Source organism: Onthophagus taurus, chromosome 1 (genome assembly GCF_036711975.1).
Source record: "Onthophagus taurus isolate NC chromosome 1, IU_Otau_3.0, whole genome shotgun sequence".
Classification (NCBI taxonomy): Eukaryota; Metazoa; Arthropoda; class Insecta; order Coleoptera; family Scarabaeidae; genus Onthophagus; species Onthophagus taurus.
Genome location: NC_091966.1, coordinates 2819788 through 2846678, shown reverse-complemented (window position 1 = coordinate 2846678; position 26891 = coordinate 2819788). Strand labels below are relative to the sequence as shown.

At 31.2% G+C, this 26891-nt stretch overlaps 2 protein-coding genes across 2 annotated transcripts; one reads left to right on the top strand and one right to left on the bottom strand.

Moving 5' to 3' along the window:
- Positions 1–504: 504 nt before the first annotated feature.
- On the bottom strand, positions 505–20981 carry LOC111423416 (Coiled-coil and C2 domain containing 2A). Its single transcript, XM_071194442.1, has 11 exons — positions 15199–20981; positions 15025–15144; positions 13493–14971; positions 13082–13435; positions 12690–13031; positions 7223–7379; positions 7010–7126; positions 6677–6958; positions 6372–6620; positions 5975–6316; positions 505–748 (listed from the first exon to the last, which is right to left on the bottom strand). The coding sequence occupies exons 1-11, from the start codon at positions 15645–15647 to the stop codon at positions 563–565; spliced, it is 4077 nt and encodes a 1358-aa protein (XP_071050543.1). The 5' UTR covers positions 15648–20981; the 3' UTR covers positions 505–562.
- LOC111423395 (DNA repair protein RAD50-like) lies at positions 16208–24912 on the top strand. Its single transcript, XM_023056643.2, has 2 exons — positions 16208–16305; positions 20977–24912. The coding sequence occupies exon 2, from the start codon at positions 20987–20989 to the stop codon at positions 24833–24835; it is 3849 nt and encodes a 1282-aa protein (XP_022912411.2). The 5' UTR covers positions 16208–16305; positions 20977–20986; the 3' UTR covers positions 24836–24912.
- Positions 24913–26891: the final 1979 nt, after the last annotated feature.

Below are 26891 nucleotides of genomic sequence, written 5' to 3'. Positions count from 1 at the left end.
AATACATCACTATTTATATTTACGTAAAAAATCGCTTTCTATTAATAAACAATCTTAAAGTTGTTGATCATTTAATTAATTAATAAGTAACGTTATTATTACACCAAGATTTAACCTCATTTATTCGTTCTATCCCCAAAATACAATTTTTTCCGGTTAACGTTCAGTTGGTATAATTGCAACAAATCATATCTTGGCGCCATAATGAATGTCAAATACTACGACAATAGACGTTTCTTAAATTTGGATTTATCTCAAAACCAAAGCGATTTCACAACATTTTTCATCAAAAAATTTGGGTATTTAAACAAATTTTTTAAATAGAAACGAATGTCGGTAATACAAAATTTCTTCATTAGAATTCAAAACATAACACGTTTGCTTTTTTTTACAAACTACTTCTATTTCACTCTAACCGTTACCGATACATCTACAAGTTTAAATCAATGAAAACTTTATAACCTTGTAATCATTCCTGTTTGAACAAGAAACAAAGTTTAAGAATACTCTGTAAGTAAAAATTTTTATTTATATTTAATATATAAGGATGTACAATTATATATTATCTAGGTAAAACAAATCCAATCAAGATCCAAACCGCAAGTATTTCATTTGGGTATTCATGTAAGTGCAGGGCAATAACGAAATCTTTGCTCGGAGTATCCACATTGAACACTTTAGACGACTTTATCTTCTCAAAAAGTATCGTTGAATTACAATAAGGTAAGTTGATTATAAATCCGTGTACCTAGAACGAATTTTAAAAACATGTTAAAAAATATTGTGTAATTTGGTAATGCTGAGTGAATGTTCTTGGAAAAAATTTAACGAAATGTGGTAAATTGACAGTTTTTTTTATAAATATTAAGGTTTGTAATATTGCAAAGTTAACAAAAGTTAATTTTCATATTATTTAGCAATTTAAGAGAGGAAAGTTTGAGAATTTATTAACACAAAGTAATTATTGTGTTTATTATAGCTCCATCTGTTATCAACTAATAAAAATGATATTTTGAAAATGTCCTTTTTCATTTGCAATGAATAACCGATCATTGTATTGTTAATAATTATACTTTATTTTCACATAACATAAGATATTGCACAGTTTTTGATTGTGGGTTATTGAATGAAGGTTCTAAATCAGGATCAATGCAGCCATAAGCATGATTTTGGCTAATCTAGCAAAGTTAAAATATTTCCTTTATTTTACCTAAATCAGTAGATGATAGTAATAATAAAGCTGATAAAACTCAAATTTCATAAGAAATGGCAGACCACAGGGTATTTATTTCAGTTCTGTATTTGTTGATGGATCCTTAGAAAGCAGCCGCAAGTTCTCCTCCTTGTGTATTGAGCCTTGGTTTGTTCGCGACGACATTTCGCGTGAATTGTCACATGTGAGTCCTAAAGCAGGCGCGGGTCCAGACCTATTCTTTCGTTTAGTGTACATCGGTGCTCACTGAGCCATTGGCGTTCATTTTTTAAACTTCCCATAACACTGCAACTTATCCATCCGAATGGAAGAAAGCCCTGATACTTCCCATTCATAAAAGTGACGCACAAAATTTAATCATCAACTATAGACCTATATCTATTCTGAACGCCTTATCTATGATTTGCTTATGTTTAATGTCAAATCATCTTTAATCCCTGAACAATATGGCTATTTTCAACAATAGCCAAGTTGACGCTTTAGATACTGAATACAGCAAAGCTTTTGACAGGATTGACCATGGGATTTTTTTAAACAAACTTCCTAACTACGACATCCCAGATGGCCTAATTTACTATTATCACAAGCCTTTACTATTAACAATTATCGCTCAACATTCAGAGACACAATTTTTGTAGTTAATAGTCATCAGCAAAAAGGATTAGTAGATCCTCTATCACTTCTGGAAGATCATTGATGTATAGGATAAAGTGGAAAAGTCCAATATTGATCCTGGTGGGACGCCTCGCAGTATCTTTGTCAAGTCTGAAATAACTTCAGCACCAGTTTGACCATACCTGACCACCGTATCCCTCCGTATCCCATAGCTTCCAACTTCTTCAATAAGATGTCATGGTGGACACTGTCAAATGCTTTAGTTAGGTCCATCACTATACAACTGGTAAGATCGTTGTTATTAATTCCAGTTTGAATTCGTTCTAATAATTGGAAAATTGCTCTGGTTACAGATCTGCCTTTTATATAACCGGTTTGGGACTGGTTAAGTATTTGGTTTTTGATAACGTAATCTTTTAGTTCCTTCAAGACAAGCTTCTCAAAAAGTTTTTCAATGTTAGGAATCGGTAATTTCTAAAGTCTGATTTATTTCCTTTCTTATAAATCGGCCTTACTATAGTTTTTTCCAGACTCATCGGAAATATTGCTGTATTGCAAGACCAGTTTATGACGCTGCTCAAAGATTCTGTAATTTCATCAACAAATGATACGAAATTCACGCCATAAACTTGAGTATGCAGTTAAGCACAAGTGATAAAGTTTAGGTTGGTATTATGTTTTAATACCTCATACGCCCTTTATTGGCGTCAATTATTGCCTGCGGCTGTATCTCGACAAAGGCACAGAATAACGTTATTCTGTGACACGGAGACCTACTTTCAGTGTGGCTCAACAATGATATTCATGCCTGCTTTCACCACTCAAAATTTCTTTTATATGCCGATGACAGCAAAATATTTGCCCCGATTTCAGTTCACTTGATGACTGTGTGAAGTTGCAGGATAGCTTATACAGATTACAGGCGTATTGTATAAATAATAATCTTTGTCCACGACTACCTTATAATATATACCTTATGAATGAGTTTTCTAAAACAAAATGGTAGTCATTTTTCACGGAGTGAATAATAGCGGTGAATAATAATCATTATCCACGGGTAGCCATCTTGACAGACTAATAATTATGATTTGAAAACGTCAATTTAATTCAATTTTTTAAGAGTTTCTAAAGGTTTGACATTAAAAAACCTAAACAAATTCCTTTTTTCGTATGATTTAAGCATAAATTAATTAATTTTCGTAAAGAAAACGACGTTTTATAAAACTGTCATTTAATTTTGACAAGTTGTTGTGAAGTTGGTTACAGTTAGTAACATTGAATTTGTGTCACATTGACGTTTAACCTTTATTCAAAAATGTATTTAAAAAATTAATTATGGAATCAATTTCAATAGTCATGGACAAAGTATAGTATTCTACTCGCATATAATGAGCTATTATTCACTCAGGAATAATAGCCATCATTATATGATCATATAATAATATACTATTATATTAACCAAGACAAGTGCAGCAAAATCACATTTACACGTAAACGCTAGCTTATTAGCTCTCAAACAATCTGAGTGCGTTCGAGATCTTGGCGTTCTTTTTGACTCCAAACTTACATTTTCTGCTCATACTGATTATATCGTTAACAAGGCCTCCCGGATGCTCGAATTTGTCGTACATGTTGTCCTTTCACTAATCTATCCTGTATCTGTTCACTCTATTTTCCTTATGTATCATCTGTTCTTAACTATGCATCTACCGTTTGGAACCCCCAATATCACATCTACATTGATCGCCTAGAGCAAATGCAAAAGCCTTTTCTTCGGCACCTGCCACACAAATTCGATTGAGAAAATGGAGCCGATTATATGAACCTCAGCTTAAATCTGTTAACACCAGAGAAGATACATTTTCGCTGGTTTTACATTCAATAGCTACATTATTACAAGGTACTGATGTTTTATTCTAGTCTGCTAATAGAATAAAACCGAACTCTCTTGCGGCCGATGTAGTAGGATGATTACGATTCACCTTTAAGTTTCTCGATTGTATGAACCTCAGCTTAAATCTGTCATAATCAGAGAAAATATATCTTCGCAGCAGTAGCTTGATTAGGATCCATCTTTAAGTTTCTCGATTTTATGAACCTCAGTTTAAATCTGTCACAACCAGAGAAAATACATTTTCGCAGCAGTAGCTTAATTATGATTCATCTTTAAATATCTCGATTTTATGAACCTCAGCTTAAACTTGTCATAGAGAAGAGAAAATACATTTTCGCTGGTTTTATTTTAGTCTGCTAATAGAATAAAGCTGAGATTGCTTGCGGCGGATGTAATAGCTCGATCATAATTTATCTTTGGACATGGAAATTGACACTGTTAGAGAGGGACCGTAAGAGTCGTCATCACGTTAATATCGAATCCATTTAAATTAAGTTAGTAGACTGCAGTTACTAGATAGAGAGACAGAAGACACAGCGATTCCTAATTACACGAACGATTTGTGGATGTTCTTCCAACTGGTGACCAAAAGGCGACAAAAAAAATAAAATGTTTAGAACTATTACGGCAATGGAGTTCAAACTCAAAATGTCATCACAATGTATCAAAATGGCATTAGTCTGATGACGCACTCGAAACATAGGACTAACACTAGACCAAGAACTAGAATCATTCGGCTTTAGCCGTACGTCTCTTATGACGGCTAAACTCAAATGTTCTAAGTCGACGTAGTTTATACCGATTTTGAGAAGGCCTTTGATCGCATTGATCACAGTATGTTGCTACAGAAATTGAGCTATTTTGGTATGTCTTCTAATTCATTAAATTTGATGAAATCGTACCTTGCTGATAGAGTATGTCGTGTTTTTTACAATGGATTTTATTCCGACGGCTACTCGCCTACATCTGGAGTTCCTCAAGGATCCAATCTGGGACCGCTGCTATTTGTTCTATATATAAACGATTTATTAGACTCGCTTACCTGTCCAGTGCTTGCTTATGCTGATGATTTGAAAATTTTTGTGGAGGTCAGATCATTGGATGACTCTAGGATGCTGCAGAACAACCTGGACATTATTCAGAAGTGGTGCAATTTCAATGCCCTTTCTTTAAGTATCAGTAAATGTACTTATATATCATTTACAAAGAAGTTAAATAAAATCGACACAGTTTATATTGCGGCTTCCATACCTCTAACAAGGGTCTCTACGGTGAAGGATCTGGGAGTGCTGTTTGACTCAGAACTTTCTTTCTTGCCCTATATTGAGGAGATGTGCTCTCAGGCTTGGAGAACTTTGGGTTTCATACTGAGGATCATGGGTCGATTTGCTGATTTTGGTACCCTGAAAACGCTATTTATGGCTCTGGTGATCTCTCGCCTCCAGTATGCCTCTGTAATATGGTACCCTATTTACACGTCACAACAACTAATGGTTGAGAAAGTCCAGCGTCGATTTCTCAAATTTTTGTCATATCGTATGGATGGTCAATATCCGCCTAGAGGAGTGAACTACTTAGATCTACTGCATCGCCACAAGTTTCCTTCTCTGCAGGATAGAAGAATGGTCCAAAGTGCCTCGTTCTTGCAAAAGTTGATGTGTGGTGAGATCGACTGTGCGTGGTTGTTGTCGCGAGTGAATATAGTGGTGCCGCGCATAAATTCTCGGTCCCATTTGTATTTTTATCCACCTTTATGCAGAACAAATGTCAAAAAAAGGGCGCCGATAACACATATGATCACGAACATGAACGATAGTTGTAGGCTAGAATAAACATTGCATTTTCTGTCTCTTTTCTTGCCTCTTTTATTTGATTGTATTATTATTTAGGTATGTATTTTATGCATTTTAATTTCACTTGTAATTATATTGATGTACAATTTGTAATAATTTGTATATTTTTTGTATTTTGCCCTTAATATGGTGCGCTGTTGGGCAATAAAGTTTATTATTATTAATGTTAGTTCTAGTGACAGTGCAAGTGTAAAACTAGAACTAACACTATACCTAGAACTATAATAATCATTCAGGTTTACGCGTCTTTAGAGACGTGTAGCTAAACCCAAATGATTCTAGTTGTAGGTATAGTGTTAGTTCTACATAGTAACAGTATTAGTATAAAACTAGAACTAACACTAGACCTGGAACTAGAAAGTTTCGGGTCTGAAGACGCACGGCTAACAAAGTACAAACCTGTTGTGTATAATCAGTATTTCGTAAATGAGAAATATCATGCTTTGAATACATAGTATTATCTTCTAAACTCTCCATGTGTTGCTTAAAATAATTCGATAAAGTATGATTCCAAATAGTTCTCGCAGTCTTTCTATATTTCATAATTTTCTTCTTAAGTTTACTCTCTAATTGTACTTCAAGCTCTTCTGCTACATTATTTTGCGTATAAATAATCTTCTTTTGAATTGAATTCGTAGGAGCCGAAACTTGATTGTTAAATAACGGCGACCAATCGGATCTTTTATTAAAATCGAATTGGGTTAGATTTAAATCGTTTGTCCTTTGCGTATTTGCCCAAATCTAAACAAAAAATTTCTTTATATGTTGTATTAATTTAATGAATTATTCTTTTTACATTTTCTTCATTAATTACGCAAAATACTCTTTGTAAGGGACAAAAAGGATCTATTATATCGTACTTATTCCCCGTAGTCACATCAAATATTTGATTAATATTGTTTTCACGTATTAAAACGTAAGCTGTTTGCCCATTTGGCACACCGTGTCCAAGTAAAAGCCAAGCATCAATGTTTAACGCGATTATGTAACATGTTAACGTAATCGCGTGGTCTAAAATTGTTCCAATAGATAGTTTTAACATTTCCTGCCAAAAAAAAGTAGCATTAAAACTAATTAAAATTAATTTGACGCCTTTTTTACCTCTACGCATAAACATACGTTATTATAAAGTTTATTGCATTCAATAAAGGGGATTAATTGGACAAATCTTGCGCATTGTTCGGGAGTCGTTTCGAAATGGCCTAAAACGTTCGTTTGAGGGGGTTCTAATGGTTTTATAAATCTGGTTAAACAGATTGTTTTTCCATAATAATCAATAACCATTGATGAGAATTGTCGGTGAGGGTAACTTGCATTATAAATTTTATTCCAATTAAAAATGTGTTTGTGTAAGTATGCTGGTTCGTTTGTTGAGATGGTTTCCTAAAAATATTTTCGTTTATTAATATGGAAATAAATTGATTTATTCTTTACCAAATCTAAGATGAATTTTGGAAAGTTTGGTTCCATCCAGATATTTAATTGGATGTGAATGATGTGGTGTTCATAATTTAAAAGCAAGGGAGAATTTACTTTAAAGAATCCACTTAGCTGAAATTAAAAGGAATTAAATTAAAAATTTGGGAACAACGTGGTTTTAAAAAGATATTTTAATTTCATATAATTAATTTTATATAATAATTTTACCTTTTCTGTATGAGCAATAGATGCTATCGGAATTCGTATATTTCCCAACCAATCGTTACTTTTTGAATCGGAACCTTTCAACTCAGTTTCATTCCATATATTTATAGCTACAACTCCATTTAATGCATTTGGATTGAGATAATCAATATGTTTAGATCTGTAAATCAAATTAGCTACTTTTAATAATATTTTAAACCCCATAAGAATCTATGCTGTAACTATTTGGATCTTCAGCTCATACATATTTTTCAATCAATCACATAGGTGAGGACATTGACATTAATAGAGTAGTATAGAGATAAAGGAACAACACTTGATGATAGACACAAAAACTAATATTATTACAATTAAATTAAAAAATGGCATGGACAAAATTGTCAATGAATTTATTATGTTCCCAAAACTATAATAATACAAACCCAAAATTTCTACATCTACAAACTAAAACCGATGGAGAAAACATTACGTTTGAAAATTTTGTCTAATTAACATAAACAATATGAAGAATAACCAGTTCCAACCTTGATGGTTCATGATACTTGCAATTCTGGAACCGATAAGGTGTGGAAATTGCTAAATAGGATGATAAGGTTGCGAATGTTGTTCATGTATTGCATACATTACCTTGAGTTTAGTATTTGTAATGTTGTTTAATCTTAGGTTGTGCCTTAATGTTTACTGAAATGTCCCATAACATTTCTAAACAATTCAACATATTTGTAGGCGGGTGAGATAATTTGATTTATTTTTAATGTTGATCATGTTTATAACGATTAAACTGGACGCCATTATTTACCAAAAAAAGGTCATTTCTGATTATTTTGTGGCCCCGTATTCTCCAATTTTTCAAAAAACTACTCATTTGAAAACAGTTGAAATGCAGATAATGAGGTCATCTTTCGAAAAGTGATGTTCCAATATACATTTTGCAATTAAAATTGTCATTATCTTAAATTTATAGTACATTAGTCGAGACGAACAGTTCAAAAGAATTCACGGGTAAAATGGTAGTCTGGGGAACTCAGAAAAGATGTAAGAAAGAAGGGGAAGCAACTTTACGCGGAACAAAAGATCAAGCTCTACAGATGAACAACCACACCACGAAAAATGTACTCAGGTCTCATATTCTTGGTCCTCATGACAAAAGTGAAATGCAGATAACAAACTGAATTACAACACACACACAGTTATACAACATTTTCTAATATGTTCCTTATTAATTAACCCCAAGACCTTAGTAATGATAATTTGTTTGAACATTGTGTAGGCGGAAAGACACAGAATAATAGTAAGAGTAGCAATGACGTCATTTGCAAAATGGAATAAAAAGAAGTGCAATCCAATCCAACAATTTTCTAAAATGATGCAGTAACAAGCAAATAATGCAACTGTCAGAAATTGAAACAAGGAGAAACAAGGGCACCAATGGAAGAAAGAATGAGGTTGACATAACTAAAAAAGATATAATGAATGCCTCAACATCTAAAGAAGACCCGAAGTGATGTAATTTAAAAAAAGCAATCAAAGTGGTTGACAAACTCAATGTTGAAATATGTTCTTCAAAATCTAGAGAAATAATAATTTTTACATAGTATACTTAAACATTGAAATTTTCTTTTAATACAGAGTGTCCGAAAGTCATGGTGCATTTTTAAACAGTGAGAAAAAAGAAACAAAGTGCGATAAAATGTGCAAACCTTCGCCAAAGAAAAGCAAAACTCTCCTTGTTTTATATATGTTTATTGCAATTTTATGTGGCTTTTATTTGTCTAAACCAGTGTTCTTCAACCTGCGTTCCGCGGAACCCTAGGATTCCACTCAAACGCTTTAGAGAGTCCACGAGTCAATGCTACAGTTTTTGACAAAGTTTCTTATTCGACCAGTTTTGCGCCAACATTAAACCCAACGGATAACAGTGGAGAAGAAAATAAGTCCGGATTAACAAGCCGAAAAAAACGAAAGTATTATGAATATTGGATTTACTTGTATTGTCGATAAAAATGAGCCAAATGGGTTTTGTGTAATATATGAGCAACTAGTGAACAACGGCAGTTTAAATCCTGCAAAGGTAAAGTGTAATTTGGAAACTAAACATCAGACTTTGAAAGGTAAAAGCGAATATTTTAAAATAAAATGTATTGAACTAAATCAGAAAAGGAATACCTTTAAAAGGTATGTTCGTGATGATAATTAAAATGTACTAAAAGCATCGTATTTAATTACTTGGTAGCTAAACAAGGCAAAGTTTATATGATAGCAGAAAAATTGATTAAACCTTGTGCAAAAGATTTAATCACATCCATGATTGGTGAAAAATTTGCAAGCAAAATTGATCTTGTCCTATTATCTGATACGCCGATTTCACGACGAATTAAAGACATGTCAGATTTCTGCGAAGCGGAACTAGTGAATGGTTTGAAACACGCTAAAGATGGCTTTACTTTACAAATGGATGAATCTACAGATGTGGCTGGATTAGCAATTTTGTTAATTTTCGTTAGATACATACACGAATCCTCTTTTAAGGAAGATATGCTTTTATGTAAAGCTTTTCCAGCTCAAACAACATGTGAAGAAATATTTAATTTACTTAAACTTTGAAAAATATTCAATTTCTTGGAATTTATGCCATCATATATGTAGTGATGGAGCCAAAGGTATGGTTGGTGTCGTAAAGGGCGTAATCAACATCAAGGCTATCTTCATCGCCATCTTCTCGCTCTTAAACGGATACCAACTGCTCTGCAAGAAGTGCCGTTAAATTGATTAATTTTATCAAATCCACACCCCTAAATGCCAGGGTATTTACCCTATTGTGTGATGACCTGGAAGCTTACATAAAAATCCTTCATACTGATGTAAGACTCGATTCTAGGAATTACTTGATGAAATTCGTATCTTTTTAACTGTGACTTTACTAGAAAACTTAATGACACTAGTTGGTTTCAAAATTTAGCCAACCTTGCAGACATATTTTAGTACCTGAACGACGTTAGTCTTTCACTTCGAGGATCAAATACTACAATTTTTAAAGTCGCTAGCAAAGTAAACTCGATAAAATTTAAACTTACGCTTTGGGAGGAATGCATCACCAAAGATAGTACAGAATCTTTTGCTAATTTAAACGATTTCTTAGCAACCAATAATATCGTATACGACCAGAATATTTTCCCCCTACTTGCAATAATTTAAATTGGATTAAAAATCCTTTTAATGAGTGTAGTGGTGTGGATACCTTCCCGATTAAGGAAAGAGTTCAACTTATAGATATACGTACCGACACCTCATTAAAATCTACATTTGCACATGATGGCATTGGTCCATTTTGGATAAAATTATTGGATTAATTTCCGGAAATGTTCAAACGCACCGTAAAAGAATCGTAACAACCTATCTCTGTGAGAAATCCTTTTCCAGATTCGTCGCTACAAAAACGATGTACAGAAATCGACTTGATGCTGAAAATGATATGCGTCTCCAATTAACATCGAATCATCCAGATATTGATAAATTGTGCAGTGATAAACAAGCACAACAAAGTCTTTATTTATTTATAAGTATTTATCTGTTACTATGCTTATATTTATCTTTTTGTTTGAATAAACACAAGTTAGTTACTCTTGTATAGAGTTTTTAGAGCGAAGGCAGAGACGCATCTTGTTCACAACATGTAATATGTAATTATAATACGACACATCAATCCCTAAAATCTCAACTCCCTTATCTCGAAAAAGGGTTTCGTGCAATGATGAAGGTTGAAGAAGACTGGTCTAAACGATAATCAAGTATTCCTATCTGGCAGTGCTTCGATGTACAGGGTGGTTCAAATTCGATGTCCGAATAGGCTAACTCGGAAACTATAAGAGTTAGAAAAAAAGTAGCTTACATGTCATGATCTCGTTTTTCGAGAAACTGCTAATGCCGAAAACCTCATAGCGCTATCGTCTTTTGTTTTTCCCCTAGAGGCCAAAATTGGAAATATCGTAAAACCAGCAAGTGCAATTATCTTCGTTATTATTATAGGTGGAGTATTATAACTAAGACATTATATGGACACTTTTTTATAGAGAATTGGATGACGTAGTCAAAAAAATTTTTTCGGTTTTAGATTTTGAGATATCATCACAATTTTCGTTTTTTTAAATGGAAACAACCACTGATTATTCGCTTATTAAATTCGTTATTTTTTTCTGATTACAAAAATATAGGGTTCGACAGGTCTATTTCTTATTGTTTTAGAATAAAGCCAAAAATAAACTTTTTTTTTAAATTTCCATCTAGTGTCATCGACGAAATTAAATTTACAGTTTCCTGTAAATTATGGTACTATAACTAAAAATTAAAAAAACAAATTTCTGATGTTTGAAACAAATAAATTTGTTGAACTATTTAATTTATATATGTTTTACACAAAAGTTGGAATAGATTGCATTATTTCACATTTTTTATTAATATTTAATATTATTACAGGATTTTTAAAGTGACACTTTTTGAATACAAACAAATGTTGCTATGTTTATTTGAATTCAAAAGAAAAATATATGAGCGCCATCTATCAATAATTTATTAAGTCATTTAATAATAATATTAAATATTAATAAAAAATGTGAAATAATGCAATCTATTCCAACTTTTGTGTAAAACATATATAAATTAAATACTTCAACAAATTTATTTGTTTCAAACATCAGAAATTTGTTTTTTTAATTTTTAGTTATAGTACCATAATTTACAGGAAACTGTAAATTTAATTTCGTCGATGACACTAGATGGAAATTTAAAAAAAAAGTTTATTTTTGGCTTTATTCTAAAACAATAAGAAATAGACCTGTCGAACCCTATATTTTTGTAATCAGAAAAAAATAACGAATTTAATAAGCGAATAATCAGTGGTTGTTTCCATTTAAAAAAACGAAAATTGTGATGATATCTCAAAATCTAAAACCGAAAAAATTTTTTTGACTACGTCATCCAATTCTCTATAAAAAAGTGTCCATATAATGTCTTAGTTATAATACTCCACCTATAATAATAACGAAGATAATTGCACTTGCTGGTTTTACGATATTTCCAATTTTGGCCTCTAGGGGAAAAACAAAAGACGATAGCGCTATGAGGTTTTCGGCATTAGCAGTTTCTCGAAAAACGAGATCATGACATGTAAGCTACTTTTTTTCTAACTCTTATAGTTTCCGAGTTAGCCTATTCGGACATCGAATTTGAACCACCCTGTACACGTCATAGATTCGGATTTAGCAAAAAACTTAACTTTTGTACCGTTCATGTCTCGACTGGAATGGACTAATTTACTGCTACGCAGTTCGTTGGAGTGTTTTCTTATTATTTAGTGAAAATTTCACATTTCTATCTTACTTTGTCGCTTTTCTATGATCAGCAAAATTGCACCATAACTTCACGGACAAATATTTTCTTTAATTTCATTTAAAACAAATTTATTTAACCGTACCTTAAAGGAAACATAAGTTTTTGATTCCAATTAGGATTAATTCCTTCTTGAACAGAAGTACCTAAAGTCATCCCTTCATAAGTAACTTCAATATAAACCTTAGGTTCTTCAAGAATTTCGCTACTAGATCGCGTTCTACTTTGTTTCTTCACAAGAACTTTGTGCGGTATATTAGTAGCAGATAAAACTTCAACGATTATTTTTGATGAGGATTGTTTACAAAGAGGTGTTATTTCCTCTTCCCCACGTTGTTCAATCGCCAATTTCGGTAAAGGTTTATTCATTCCCGGTCGAATTTTAAACCAATTTAAAAAATTAAATAACAACGTTTTGGTTAAATTCCTAAAATAAAAAAATTAATACAAACAATTTTAAGTGTTTAAATTTTTTACTGGAAATACGATATTAATCTTTCATCGACTATATTCTCGTAAGTCAAATTATTTTGTGAAGATCTACATTGTTGATACACTTTTGTGTGTAATTGTTTTAAACACCGAATTCCATGCAATCTTTTTGCATCAACGTTATCATCTTCGCTATCAGCCGATAAGGTCCTTTCTTGCTTTTTTCTTTGATTATGATTCGTTAAAATATTTTCGGGGATTTCTTTTAATCTATTTGGGACGTACATTCCAAGAAATTCCGGTTCATTTTTATTCCTTAATTGTAACACTTGGAAGCGTAAGTTTGAATTAATTTTTTCTGGACTATAAAAAGATAATTTTTTCATTTCTGGGTTACACCTAAAAAGAATTAAATTAACCATAATAATTAAAATTAAATTAACTTATTATTATTACCGAAATTGAGATTTAGGCGTTTCACAAACATCGTTTAATCCGGATTCGAGATATTCAAATATAAAAGAATTATGTGGGTTTAAAGGATCGATTTTGGCGTTTTTGACCCAATCCGATAAGTTTTTCGAATCAATTTCTCCTTTTTCATCTAAAACATTGCTGTGAGTAAAATTATCTTCTTTAATTTCGCTAATTTTTGATTCATCCCAATTTATGTGGTAATTAATACTCCCACAAGTATTCAAAAGATAATTTTCATCTAAATTTAATTCTAAATCTTTTGTTACTTCTTCTAATTCAATTCCACTTCCGGTTCCTTCGTGTTTGTAATGAATCAATTCCTCCTTTAAGAATTCATCAATATTTTCTTGTTGATACCTATTTTTTAAGTGAGGCAACTTTAGGCATATCTCAGCGATTTTTCTTTTCGATAAAGATCCCGGGATTTCATACAACTCCATGATGACCCTATCGGGGAAGTCGTTTACTTTTAACGAGAAAGCCTCTTCGAAATTGCAAAGAAACTCGTCGTTTAAATCAATTGATTTTGATTTAAACGCCTCGGTGTTGTTGTAAATAATTTTGAAATAAAGTTTGGTTGCTTTTAAAGCTTGTCGTCGCAAATTTTCGTTTTTATCTTCGATTTCGTTTGTAATCAAATTGTTATTAGTTATTTTAAAAGTTAGAATTGGTTCTCCCGGGGGGCGAAAAGCCTCTTTGAATGTTGCTAAAACTTCGTGGCGAATATCATCTTCGTCTATATCGATGATTGGTTTTTTCGGTTTTTTATCTTCGGATTTATTCAATTTCCACTTTGCCAAATCATCGCGGTATTCATCCAGTTTATTTTGGTAATCGAATTTCATTTCGTTTGCTATTTCGGTTATCATGTTTTCAATTTCTCGTCTTTGTTGTTCTATATCGACAGAATAGTTCGATTTTTCTTTATAAATTATTAAACTCACGTTGGTGTTTGAGTACCCTTTCTTCTTCCGAATCATTTTTATATTTTTCCAATTCCTCAAGATATTTTTAGTTAATCCCCTTAACTCAGATGATTCTAAAATTAATTTATTTCGTAATTTTTTGATTTCTTCTACGTGTTGAGCTACATTTTCCCCAGATCCGTTAATATTCATTGCATCTCGTGATCTTCTTAAGCTTTCTAATCGATTCATTATAACTTCTAATTTGTTGCTGATTTTTCTTTCGTGAAATTTTTCGTAATAAAACAATAATTTTTTATGAAAAATATGTTCTAAACTAAACAATGGGTGATGATTAAATTTTAATTGCGTAATATTTAACAACAAAATGTTCGACTTGCATACAAAAATATCCGGGGTTTCTTTAATACAACCATTTTGATCTGGTAAAACATAATTTGTCTCAATAACCTCCGCTTCTTGCGGCTTATAACTTAAATTTAATTGGGGATTATCAATTAATTTAAGATTACCATCGCAATTAAACCATTTCCTAAAAACAAATAATTAATTTGCACATTCAAATACAATTTTAAATCAATTTACGCCTCCTCTTGCATTAATCTCCGTTCTAATACATTTTTATAAAGAATTTTTGATTCGCACACATACAACCCTTCATCCTCTAAAATTCTTACCTCACCAATTTTTAATTCATCTTTATTTCTAAAAAAAAATTATCATCACACTACAACAAAATACAACAAAATTAAATCTTACGTTTTTGGTTGCCACAACTTTTCTTCGCTCGCTATATCAACGAATTCTTGTTGAAGAACAGCTGGGGTAAATTGAATTAATTCATCATCAACTAATCCTAAATCATCATTATCAACTGCACACTCATCACTAACATTTTCACAAAAAAAATTATAAGCGTCCGCAGCCGACCGTTTTCGTTCATTTTCGTATTTACTCAAAGAATTTTCAACAGCCGCGTTTTCTTGTTTCATTAATTTCAAGATTAATTCATAATTATGTTTGGTGTTTTTCGGGGTTGTTGCAACTTGTTCTTTTATCAATCGAAACCTTTCCTTTATTTTTTCTTTGTAGCTTTTCGATTCCGGTTTATTAATATCTGTCGAGGTCCTCCTTGAACTCGAAGCTTCAGAAAATTCTTCCGATACACTTTCAATACACTCATTCAATACACCTTTTGATGCACTCATTTTAATTTTTGTTCGAGGACGTGTTAAGGTATGTTTAGTTATACTTGACGTGTAAGGGGAATTTTTTGCTATGGTTACCACTTTGTAACCGGGCAGGTGTAGGTTGAAGGTGAAAATAAATCGATATTAAAGAAATTAGTAACTATTTTTAATTTATTTAAAAGTAGCGTTATATCAGTTAATTGACCATTGATGTTTGATTTTATGCATATAATTTTTTCGCCTTATTTTGCTTCAAAAAATTTTAAAAAAAATAAAATGTTGATTTCACATTTAAGTATGGCGCAGACGGAATAGTAGAACGTTTGGCTTGACAGCGTTTATATACAACCCATATAAGTAACCTAGGAAAGAACGGCAGATCCCTATAATTGGAAATACTACTATCAGTCCTATCCCAGATATACTGCAACGATAATGTGACATAAAATGAACTTCAGTTAAATCTTATACGTTGAAGACAAAAATAGATAGAGAGCATGTCTATAGAATGCAGGATGGAAAAGACTTCCAAGGCAGATCACCTAAAAGGCTGGTTATCCAAGCATAACAAGCATCTCAAGGGGCTTAATAAATCATAACAGAAAACGCAGTACTTTGTCTTAATAAACAAGAATAAGAAGTTTAGTTGTAAACATCTGTGCAATCTAAGGGCGAGGTATATTTCTTTTTAAAGTTATCGACCCGAGACTTGCAACGAATGGCTCGCTCACATGTCGAATCATATTAATTTAATCATATTCAATTCATTCGAAAGATAGACATTCGAAAAGTACCGTGCAAAATTTATATAAAGTTGTCTAAAAATTATCAAAAAGTTTCAAAATCAGTTTAAAATTATTTAATATCCCAAAATTTGATCGAAATCATTTAATGTTGACAAACCTTTTAAAAAAATTGTCTAACATAATAAAAATGTGCCTGAAACTATGTAAACTTATGTAATTATTTAAAAGCGCAAAAAATTGTGTAAACTTGGATTAACTTTCACAAAATATTGTATAAATTATCCAGATTTGATTAAACCTTTACAAAATGGTCCAAATTTGTCCAAAATTGTGAACATAAGCGTAAAAAAATGGTCTATAATGATCAAACTGCGTTTAAAATTATGTAAACTGGTATATAATTATTTAAAATCGCAAAATTTGTTCAGATTCATCGTTTTACAAAATTGTCTAAAATGATTCAAATTGTCTAAAATTAAAAACTAGTAGTAACATTAATACTAACCCTAGAACTAATTTCTAATTCAAAGAAATTTTCGAGTTTCGCCATGCATCTTTTGAAAAAGCGTTTAACTTTTCCGACACTTGTAAACTTATTTGTAAAGAAGGTTGCAACATGGCATCCGAAACGTCAAACGCTTTTTCGAAAGTTTCTAGTGCTAGCGATAGTTCTAGTGTTAGTGCTAATGTTACTTCTAGTTTTAGTTTATTTATCATTTTCATTATTTTGTAACATTTTGATAATTTTAGACATAAACAATTTCGACAATTTTGTACAAATTTTGCAAAGTTTAGATAATTTTAGCACATTTGGTCATATTAGGTAGTTTTGAACAAGTTTGGACGAGTTAATTGTAGACAAAGTAGATAATTTTAGATGCATTTTGAATATTTTAGCCACATTTTGATCATTTTAGACAGTTTTGAACAAGTTTGACAAGTTAATTGTAGACGTAGTAGATAATTTTAGACAAATTTTACGCTTTTAAATTAGTTTGATCAAGTTTACATAATTTTAGATACGTTTTGAATATTTTAGCTACATTTTGATCATTTTAGACAGTTTTGAACAAGTTTGACAAGTTAATTGTAGACGTAGTAGATAATTTTAGACAAATTTTACGATTATAAATCAGTTTGATCAAGGTTACATAATTTTAGATACGTTTTAAATATTTTAGCCACATTTTGATCATTTTAGACAGTTTTGAACATGTTGGACAAGTTAATTGTAGACGAAGTAGATAATTTTAGACACATTTTGCGGTTTTAAATCAGTTTGATCAAGTATACATAATGTTAGATACATTTTAAATATTTTAGCCACATTTTGATCATTTTAGACAGCTTTGAACAACTTTAGACAAGTTAATTGTAGACGAAGTAGATAATTTCAGACAAATTTTGCGATTTTAAATAATTTTGAAAAACTTTACATAATTTTGAATATTTTAGCCACATTTTGATCATTCTAGGCAGTTTTGAACAATTTTGGACGAGGTAATTGTAGACGAAGTAGATAATTTTAGACATATTTTGCACACTTACATAATTTTGAATAACTTTACATAATTTTAGATACATTTTGAATATTTTAGCCACATTTTGATCATTTTAGACAGCTTTGAACAACTTTAGACAAGTTAATTCTAGACGAAGTAGACAATTTTCAACAAATTTAGCGATTTTAAATAATTTTGGACAAGTTTACACAATTTTAGATGCGTTTTGAATATTTTAGCCACATTTTGATCATTTTAGGCAGTTTTGAACAAGTTTGACAAGTTAATTGTAGACGTAGTAGATAATTTTAGACAAATTTTACGATTTTAAATCAGTTTGATCAAGGTTACATAATTTTAGATACGTTTTAAATATTTTAGCCACATTTTGATAATTTTAGACAGTTTTGAACAAGTTGGACAAGTTAATTGTAGACGAAGTAGATAATTTCAGACAAATTTTGCGATTTTAAATAATTTTGAAAAACTTTACATAATTTTGAATATTTTAGCCACATTTTGATCATTCTAGGCAGTTTTGAACAATTTTGGACGAGGTACTGTAGACGAAGTAGATAATTTTAGACATATTTTGCACACTTATATAATTTTGAATAACTTTACATAATTTTAGATACATTTTGAATATTTTAGCCACATTTTGATCATTTTAGACAGCTTTGAACAACTTTAGACAAGTTAATTCTAGACGAAGTAGACAATTTTCAACAAATTTAGCGATTTTAAATAATTTTGGACAAGTTTACACAATTTTAGATGCGTTTTGAATATTTTAGCCACATTTTGATCATTTTAGGCAGTTTTGAACAAGTTTGACAAGTTAATTGTAGACGTAGTAGATAATTTTAGACAAATTTTACGATTTTAAATCAGTTTGATCAAGGTTACATAATTTTAGATACGTTTTAAATATTTTAGCCACATTTTGATCATTTTAGACAGTTTTGAACAAGTTGGACAAGTTAATTGTAGACGAAGTAGATAATTTCAGACAAATTTTGCGATTTTAAATAATTTTGAAATACTTTACATAATTTTGAATATTTTAGCCACATTTTGATCATTCTAGGCAGTTTTGGACGTGATGAAGTAGATAATTTTAGACATATTTTGCACACTTACATAATTTTGAATAACTTTACATAATTTTACATACATTTTGAATATTTTAGCCATATTTTGATCATTTTAGGCAGTTTTGAACAAGTTTGGACGAGTCAATTGTAGACGAAGTAGATTATTTTAGACAAATTTTGCGCTTTTAAGTAATTGTGAACAAGTTTACATAATTTTAGGTACGTTTTGAAAATTTTAGCCACATTTTGATCATTTTAGACAGTTTTGAACAACTTTAGACAAGTTAATTCTAGACGAAGTAGACAATTTTCAACAAATTTAGCGATTTTAAATAATTTTGGACAAGTTTACACAATTTTAGATGGGTTTTGAATATTTTAGCCACATTTTGATCATTTTAGGCAGTTTTGAACAAGTTTTGACAAGTTAATTGTAGACGAAGTAGATAATTTTAGACAAACTTTCCGCTTTTAAATCAGTTTGATCAAGGTTACATAATTTTAGATACATTTTAAATATTTTAGCCACATTTTATCATTTTAGACAGCTTTGAACAACTTTAGACAAGTTAATTGTAGACGAAGTAGATAATTTCAGACAAATTTTGCGATTTTAAATAATTTTGAAAAACTTTACATAATTTTGAATATTTTAGCCACATTTTGATCATTCTAGGCAGTTTTGGACGAGATGAAGTAGATAATTTTAGACATATTATAATTTTGAATAACTTTACATAATTTTACATACATTTTGAATATTTTAGCCACATTTTGATCATTTTAGGCAGTTTTGAACAAGTTTGGACGAGTCAATTGTAGACGGAGTAGATTATTTTAGACAAATTTTGCGCTTTTAAATAATTGTGAACAAGTTTACATAATTTTAGATACGTTTTGAAAATTTTAGCCACATTTTGATGATTTTAGACAGTTTTGAACAACTTTAGACAAGCTATTTATAGCCAAAGTAGATAATTTTAGACAAATTTCACGCTGTTAGCATCCAGTGTTGTTTCTTGGGAGTATGTAATAAACCAATGTCGATATCTTGCGTGCCAGAGAGTCTGTCTATCTATTATAGATAGACCACATTCCTCGTTTGTCCAAAAATTGGGCTCTGCTAATGTGGCGAAGCTGTAAATCAATCATGATTGGGTTGTGGTTGCTATTGATATCAGCGCCAAGGTGTGATGCTGCTGCTGTTATATAATTCCATGTAGATAGCCGTCGAGGGTGCTGTTTGAAGATAGTGTTTATGGCAAATAGATCAAGCTCTGTGCAGAATTGCATCAAGCTGTCTCTATTCTAGTTGCTTGTTTCGAGTCCATACTATTCGCACCCTTTCCTAATTTGGCATTAAAATCTCCAAGAAAAAGTATTATTTCTCCTTTTTTGGCCAACTTCATGGGTGTGCGCTTGAATCACATCTATAATTCAGACAAAATGACAGACTTTTCTAGTTCTGCTGAAATTAGAATGGCTACGCCGTATTAGTCTTGGGAATCGTCTCCTCCAAAGTAGTATAGAAATAGTATCTCGCTTAGGTCCATTATCTCCGCATCTACGTTCTATATCTTTGTCTTGTTCTAGAGACTGGCCCAGATCATACTTAATTATGAACATCCATAAATTTTCTGTGCCAAAGCCCTAAGAAAAAGTGCTTGTTCTATGATCTTGAGTTGTACTTGAGGATCTTAAGATGTGATGTAGTAGTAGGTGTTTGAAGATTTTGGACGAGATTCTTCTTACTAACCTCATCAGGTGAAGAAGCGCTTTGATTGGTTTATTATTGGAACTTAACACTTGGTCAGTAATCAGAGTAAAAAACCAGCTTGAATAAGATTCAATTACGAATTATATAATCTTTTCTAATCTAATAAGCTTAAGATATTGGCCTTAATCTATTTAAGTAAAATATTAAAGCAATTCGTAATATAGATAATTAGAAATTTAATCTTATACCACATAAAATATTTTTTCTTTTCTTTTTGTATTACAGATACAATAAAATGGCAAAAATATCTCGGTTAAAACTGGCAGGAGTTCGAAGTTTTGGACCAGATGAACTTCAAGACATACCATTTCAAGCTCCAGTAACATTAATATTAGGCGAAAATGGTTGTGGTAAAACGACGATAATCGAGGCTTTAAAATACGCATGTACAGCAGAAGCTCCAGGCGGTGGAAAAGACAAAGCCAGTTTCCTTTTCAACCCGCAGTTAAGATCCGCATCCTCGACGAAAGCTGTAATTAAATTAAAATTGATCGATAGAGATGGAAAAGAAATTTTAATTAATCGAGCAATGCGCGTTGACCAAATAAGCCCTACGTCAAAAACATTTAAGGCGATGGATTCTACGTTGACTATAACGGATAGTAAAGGTAAATCTCAAACTATTTCTACAAGATGTATAGATGTTTCGACGATAGTTTGCGAACGATTGGGTGTATCTCAATCGATTTTGAGTAGCGTTATATTTTGTCATCAAGAAAACTCTTTGTGGCCTTTGAGTGAAGGTAAAAACGTGAAGGAGATGTTTGATGAAATTTTTGACTCTGTTAAATACAATAAGTGTATAACGAATATAAATGAATTGATAAAAAATCAAAGGGTAGATATAAAAGCAATTGCTGGGCAGTTAGTTTTTAAGCAAGATAAAAAAAGGATTGTTGATAGAAAGCGGGAAGTGTTGGAAAAAGATGAAAGGGACTTGGAAAAAATTGTGGAGGAAATAGAGAAAAAAAATGAAGAAATCATTCCTATTGATAACGAACTTACTAAAATCATTGAGAAAGAGAACAACTTTGCCGAATTGAAACAAAAATTATCAGCGAAACAAACAGAAAAGAGAAGTTTGGAACAAAACCAAAAGGAATTGAGGGAAAAATTAAAGCAGGAATTTGTGGGGGATGACGATGAATTAAAGTTTGAGATAAAAGTTTTTGAGGAAAAGATAAGTAAGTTACCAACAATCGAAGAAATTCGGGTTAAAATAGATAATTTTAACAAATTAATACAAAAATCCCAAGAGAGAATTGGGAAATTAACCGCGGAAAAGGATCAATACAATGAAACTGTAATTAATCGTGATAAATGTATTAATAATTTAAAATCGGAATTAAATGTTGAAGCGGATCACGACGTTGTTGGAATGATAGGAATCTTAAAAACGAGTTTGAATAAATTAAAAGTTACAATTCAAGAATTAGAGATTAAACATGGAAACGAAGAGGATTTGCTTCAAAAAGATATCGACACAAAACGCGAGGATGTTGCAAAAATAAAAGAGAAAATTAATTCTTGTAGCTCTCAAATAAAACAAATCAAACAGAAAATTCGCGAAGTTGGGCTTCAATTAAATCTTTTGGGTAATTCGGGCGAAGAATTGAAACAACTCACTCTTAAAGTTGATAAAATAGATAACGATTTAAAGAAATTATCGAGTAGTTTTAACATTGATGAAACTGAAAATTCGATAAAAATTATTAAACAAGAAATATTTCAGTTAGAGGAGCAACAAACTTTATTAGAGCAAGATCAAAAGGTACTCCAAAACAATTTTGAGTTAGAAAATAACATCGAAACGCGATTAAAAGATATCAGGGAGAAAGAAAATAAAATTTACCACTTAAAAAATTCGCGTTTCGATGAGTTTAGGGTTGTTTTTGATGAAGTTCCTGAAACAAATTTAAAATCTGAGTTAGAAGATGTTTTAAGCGATAATCGAAGGGTTTTAGATGATGTTCAGAAGCAATTGGAAGTTAGTAGGAGTGAGGTGACGAATCAAGAGGCGAGTATTAAGTTTAATAAGGAAAAGTTGGCGGCGTTACAAGAAGAGTTGGAGGGAAATCTAGGTAAAATAAGGAGCTTAACGAAGGGGCAAGATTATGATGAGTTCCACAAAAAAATTGAGACCGAATTTAATTTTTATCAAGACTCTAAAGGGCAATTAGCAGCAGCTAAAGTGCTTTATGAGAAGTTTTTGAAGACTTTTATTTCATCGAAACCGTGTTGCCCGATTTGCGATACTGATTTTAAGGGGAATGAAAGCGCTGTTTCAAGTATTGTTAATAAAATGAGATCGACTCTCAAAAATATCCCTTCACAATTAAGTGAAACTGAAGAAAAACTTAATAAAACCCAAACGCTTTTTAATCTTTCGCAACAAACTAAACCTTTGTATGAAAAAACTAAGTTTTTGGAAGAGAAATTAATTCCTGAGGTGACCGAAACAATTAATAAATTAAATCTAGAATATGTGTTGTCGAAAACGGAGAGAGATGATTTAGAATATAAATTAAAAAAGCCTAGGGAAATATTAGAAATTGCCACAAAAATAATGTCTGATGCCACATTGATTGATAAATATCAAAGCGAAATTCAAGCTTATAAAAGTGAAGTTGTCGAGCTTGAAGAACAAACGACCGCGATTAAATCGGGTAAATCCCGAGATGAAGTTGAGGCGGAAATAAAAATTTGCAAATCGAATATATCCCAAAAAAGAAATCTTTGCGAATCGAAACAAGAACAATTAGTTTCATTTCGAAATCAATTACAAGATTTAAAAGAAAAACAACACAAATTACTCGATAAAAAATTACAAATTGAAAAAACCATGCATGGAAAACCACAATTATTAGAGAAAGAAAAAGAATTAAAAGCGGAAGAATCCGTTTTACAAAACACCATAAAAACGTTAGATCACGAAATAACCCCGACAGAAAAAAAATTATCCCAATCAATCCAATCGTTAAAAGAAAAAAAATTATTACACAAAAACGAAATAACCAAAAGAACCGATCATTTCAACAAATTAAACCAAACGTACCAAAAAATTAATCAACACCAAATCGAAATCGAATCATTCGAAAAAAAAGACATCAAAAACGAATTTATCGAGCAAGAATCGAAATTGCACGATTATAAAGAAAAAATAAACGGGTTAAACTCCCAAAGGGATTTAGTTTCGGGTAGCTTAATTAAACGAAGAGAACTTCAAGATAATCTCGAAATTCGCCTCAAACAAAACACAATTGCATCAATTTCCAAAATTATAATTGAATTAGAATCCCAAGTTAAAGGTTACAATTACTCTAATTTATACAAACAAAAACAAATTCTCGTTAATAAACACTCGATTATCCTAGAAGAGACTCATAGATTAAGCGGGAAAAAAGAACAATTAGAAAGTACGATTAAAGATGAAAAAGAAGAACTCGAACGGCCCGAATTTAAAAACGCATACTCGGCTTATATGCGTAAATATTACGAGCTTAAAATAAAAGAAAACGGGTTAATTGATTTACAAATATACGCGAAAGGGTTAGAAAATGTTATCATCGAATTTCACAAACAAAAAATGATTAGTGTAAATGCTTTGATTAAGGAGTATTGGAGATCGATTTATAGAGGCAACGATATCGATTTTATTCAAATTAAAACCGAACAAACCGAGTCGAAAGGGGCCACTTCGCGGCGTGCCTACAATTACAAAGTAATTCAAATTAAAAATGACACCGAAATTGAAATGAGAGGTTGTTGTAGTGCCGGTCAAAAAATTTTGGCTTGTTTAATTATTAGGATGGCTCTCTCAAGCGTTTTTAGTCATAACTGTGGAATTTTGGCTTTAGACGAACCGACGACGAATTTGGACCGCGAAAACGTGATGAGTTTAAGCGAAGCTTTGGCTACTATGATAAACGATCGGAAAGTTGAAAGAAATTTTCAATTGTTGATTATTACGCACGATGAAGACTTTGTTAGGACGTTGTCCCAAGTTGGAAGCATCGAGGAATGTTTGAAAGTTAAGCGTAATAATGATGGGTTATCTGTGGTTCAACCGCAAGTTATATTATAAGTTTATTATAATTCTTTGTCTGTTAAACTTATTTATGTAAATTTAGTTGCTTTTGAATAAATGTTATTTTCACATTATTCGTTTTTACTAGTTGGTTGCAGTTGGTAACATTAATAGAGAATTTTGTTATATCATGTTTTTAAAAGGAATTAAGTCAGATTGACATTCAATGTTCAAAGATAATACAGTTTTCGATTTTACCAAGGTCCGTTGAGTATGTTATAAGGTTATCCAACTCGAACAAATTGACGTTGACGGGGTGATGTAGGAAACGTGACGTCATTGGAGGAATATAATATACAGGTGCCCATTATGTATGGAATATAGTATACAGGTGTCCCGTATCCCGTAACATTTTATACAAAAGTTGATTAATATTTTGTTTGCCGTTATTTTGATTTCAGAAAATAAATGAACAACGAATAACACTTGAAGTTTTTTAAATAGCAATGTATCCTTTCGTTAGGCTCATTTGATAGAGATTTGTTTTCTCTTTACAATGACGTAAAATTTTAGTACTCTTATATCAGAAAATTTTTGAAAATGAATCTAGATATCCGAGATCGTCAAGTACCTCGAATTCCGAACACTAAATATAGAACTAGAAACAATCGGGTTTAGCCGTTTTTAGACACGTGCGGCTAAACCCGAATGATTCTAGTTCTAGGTCTAATGTTAGTTCTATTTCAGTAAAAATAGACAACAATTTAACGCTTAGTAACAATTAAAACTAGAACTAACACTGCGTCTTCAGACGCACGGCTAAAATGTTTCTAACTCAAATGTTTCTACTTCTAGGTCTAGTGTTAGTTCTAGTTTTAGTGCAATAAAAATATACAACATAGTGATATCTAGCAACATCATGCTTGGACTCATTTTCATGGTTTTTTTTAATAAAGAATACATCATAAAACAACACCATGAAGTTGTCCATTTGTCTATTGTATGATAACTAACTTCAGATTTAAAATGTCAACCTCAATTTTGACATATTTGTAATCTTCATTAAAAATCCTTTAAAATAAGTACAAACACGACATATTTATCTTCAATATTAATGAAGTTATAGTCAACTTCCGGTTAGGAATGTCAACGTCAATTTTGACATATTTGTAATTGTCGTGAAAAATCCTTTTCCGTCGACCGTGTATTTATATGATTTATAAATGTATACAAAATCATTCATTAATGACACCTATTAATAGACGATTTTAATGTGTCAAAAGTCAAAACTTATTATTGTAGTCTTACCGAATAGATATAGTTCGGTCGGTATTACCGATTTCATTGGAGAATATTTACAAAATTGACTAGTATATTAGTTCGGTCGGATTTTCTTAAAGTTTATCAAATGCCAGTGATAGAATTGGGTGATTTTTCAACGATGGATTTTCTCTATTTTGTTGAAAAGACGGTCAACGGAAAAATATTGTAACTAACTCGTATATTAAAATGCGATTAATTATCTCAATAATTAACGTTAAAATATCTCGATAATTAATCGCCTTCATTAATAGACTTGTTGGTTAAATAACTATTAAAATGAGCCCAAACATGATACGTTTAATTCCAATAGTAGTCGCGATATAAGCAACCTCCGGTTTGAAATGTCAATGTCATTTTGACAAATTATTAATTTTTATAAAATGTCTTAAAATTTATCACAAAAACAAAAATACAATAAAAAAAAATTAAAAATTAAGGTTGGTATTAATATTTAATAATTAAATTGCTATCTTCATTGTTGCTAACTTCGGATTTAACGTTTTTTTATTCAAACTTTTTTGAGATAAGTGCATCATGTTTGGACTCATTTTAAAGATTTTTTTAATAAAGAATACATCATGAAAGAACACTATGAAGTTGTACACTTGTCTATTATATGGTAATTGACTTCAGGTTTAAAATGTCAACCTCAATTTTGACATATTTGTAATCTTCATTAAAAAACCTTTAAAATGAGCCCAAACATGATACGTTTAATTCCAATATAAGCAACTTCCGGTTTGAAATATCAATGTCATTTTAACAAATTCTTAATTTTTATAAAATGTCT

Bases quoted from the DNA above. Each gene is read 5' to 3' on its own strand.
- LOC111423416 (XM_071194442.1), bottom strand. From the start codon at position 15,647: ATGAGTGCATCAAAAGGTGTATTGAATGAGTGTATTGAAAGTGTATCG. The intron at 15,145-15,198 runs GTAAGATTTAAT...ATTTTTTTTTAG, and splicing joins AAGTTGTGGCAACCAAAAAC to AAATAAAGATGAATTAAAAA. The intron at 6,317-6,371 runs GTAAAAAGAATA...TTTTTTGTTTAG, and splicing joins GCGTAATTAATGAAGAAAAT to ATTTGGGCAAATACGCAAAG.
- LOC111423395 (XM_023056643.2), top strand. From the start codon at position 20,987: ATGGCAAAAATATCTCGGTTAAAACTGGCAGGAGTTCGAAGTTTTGGA.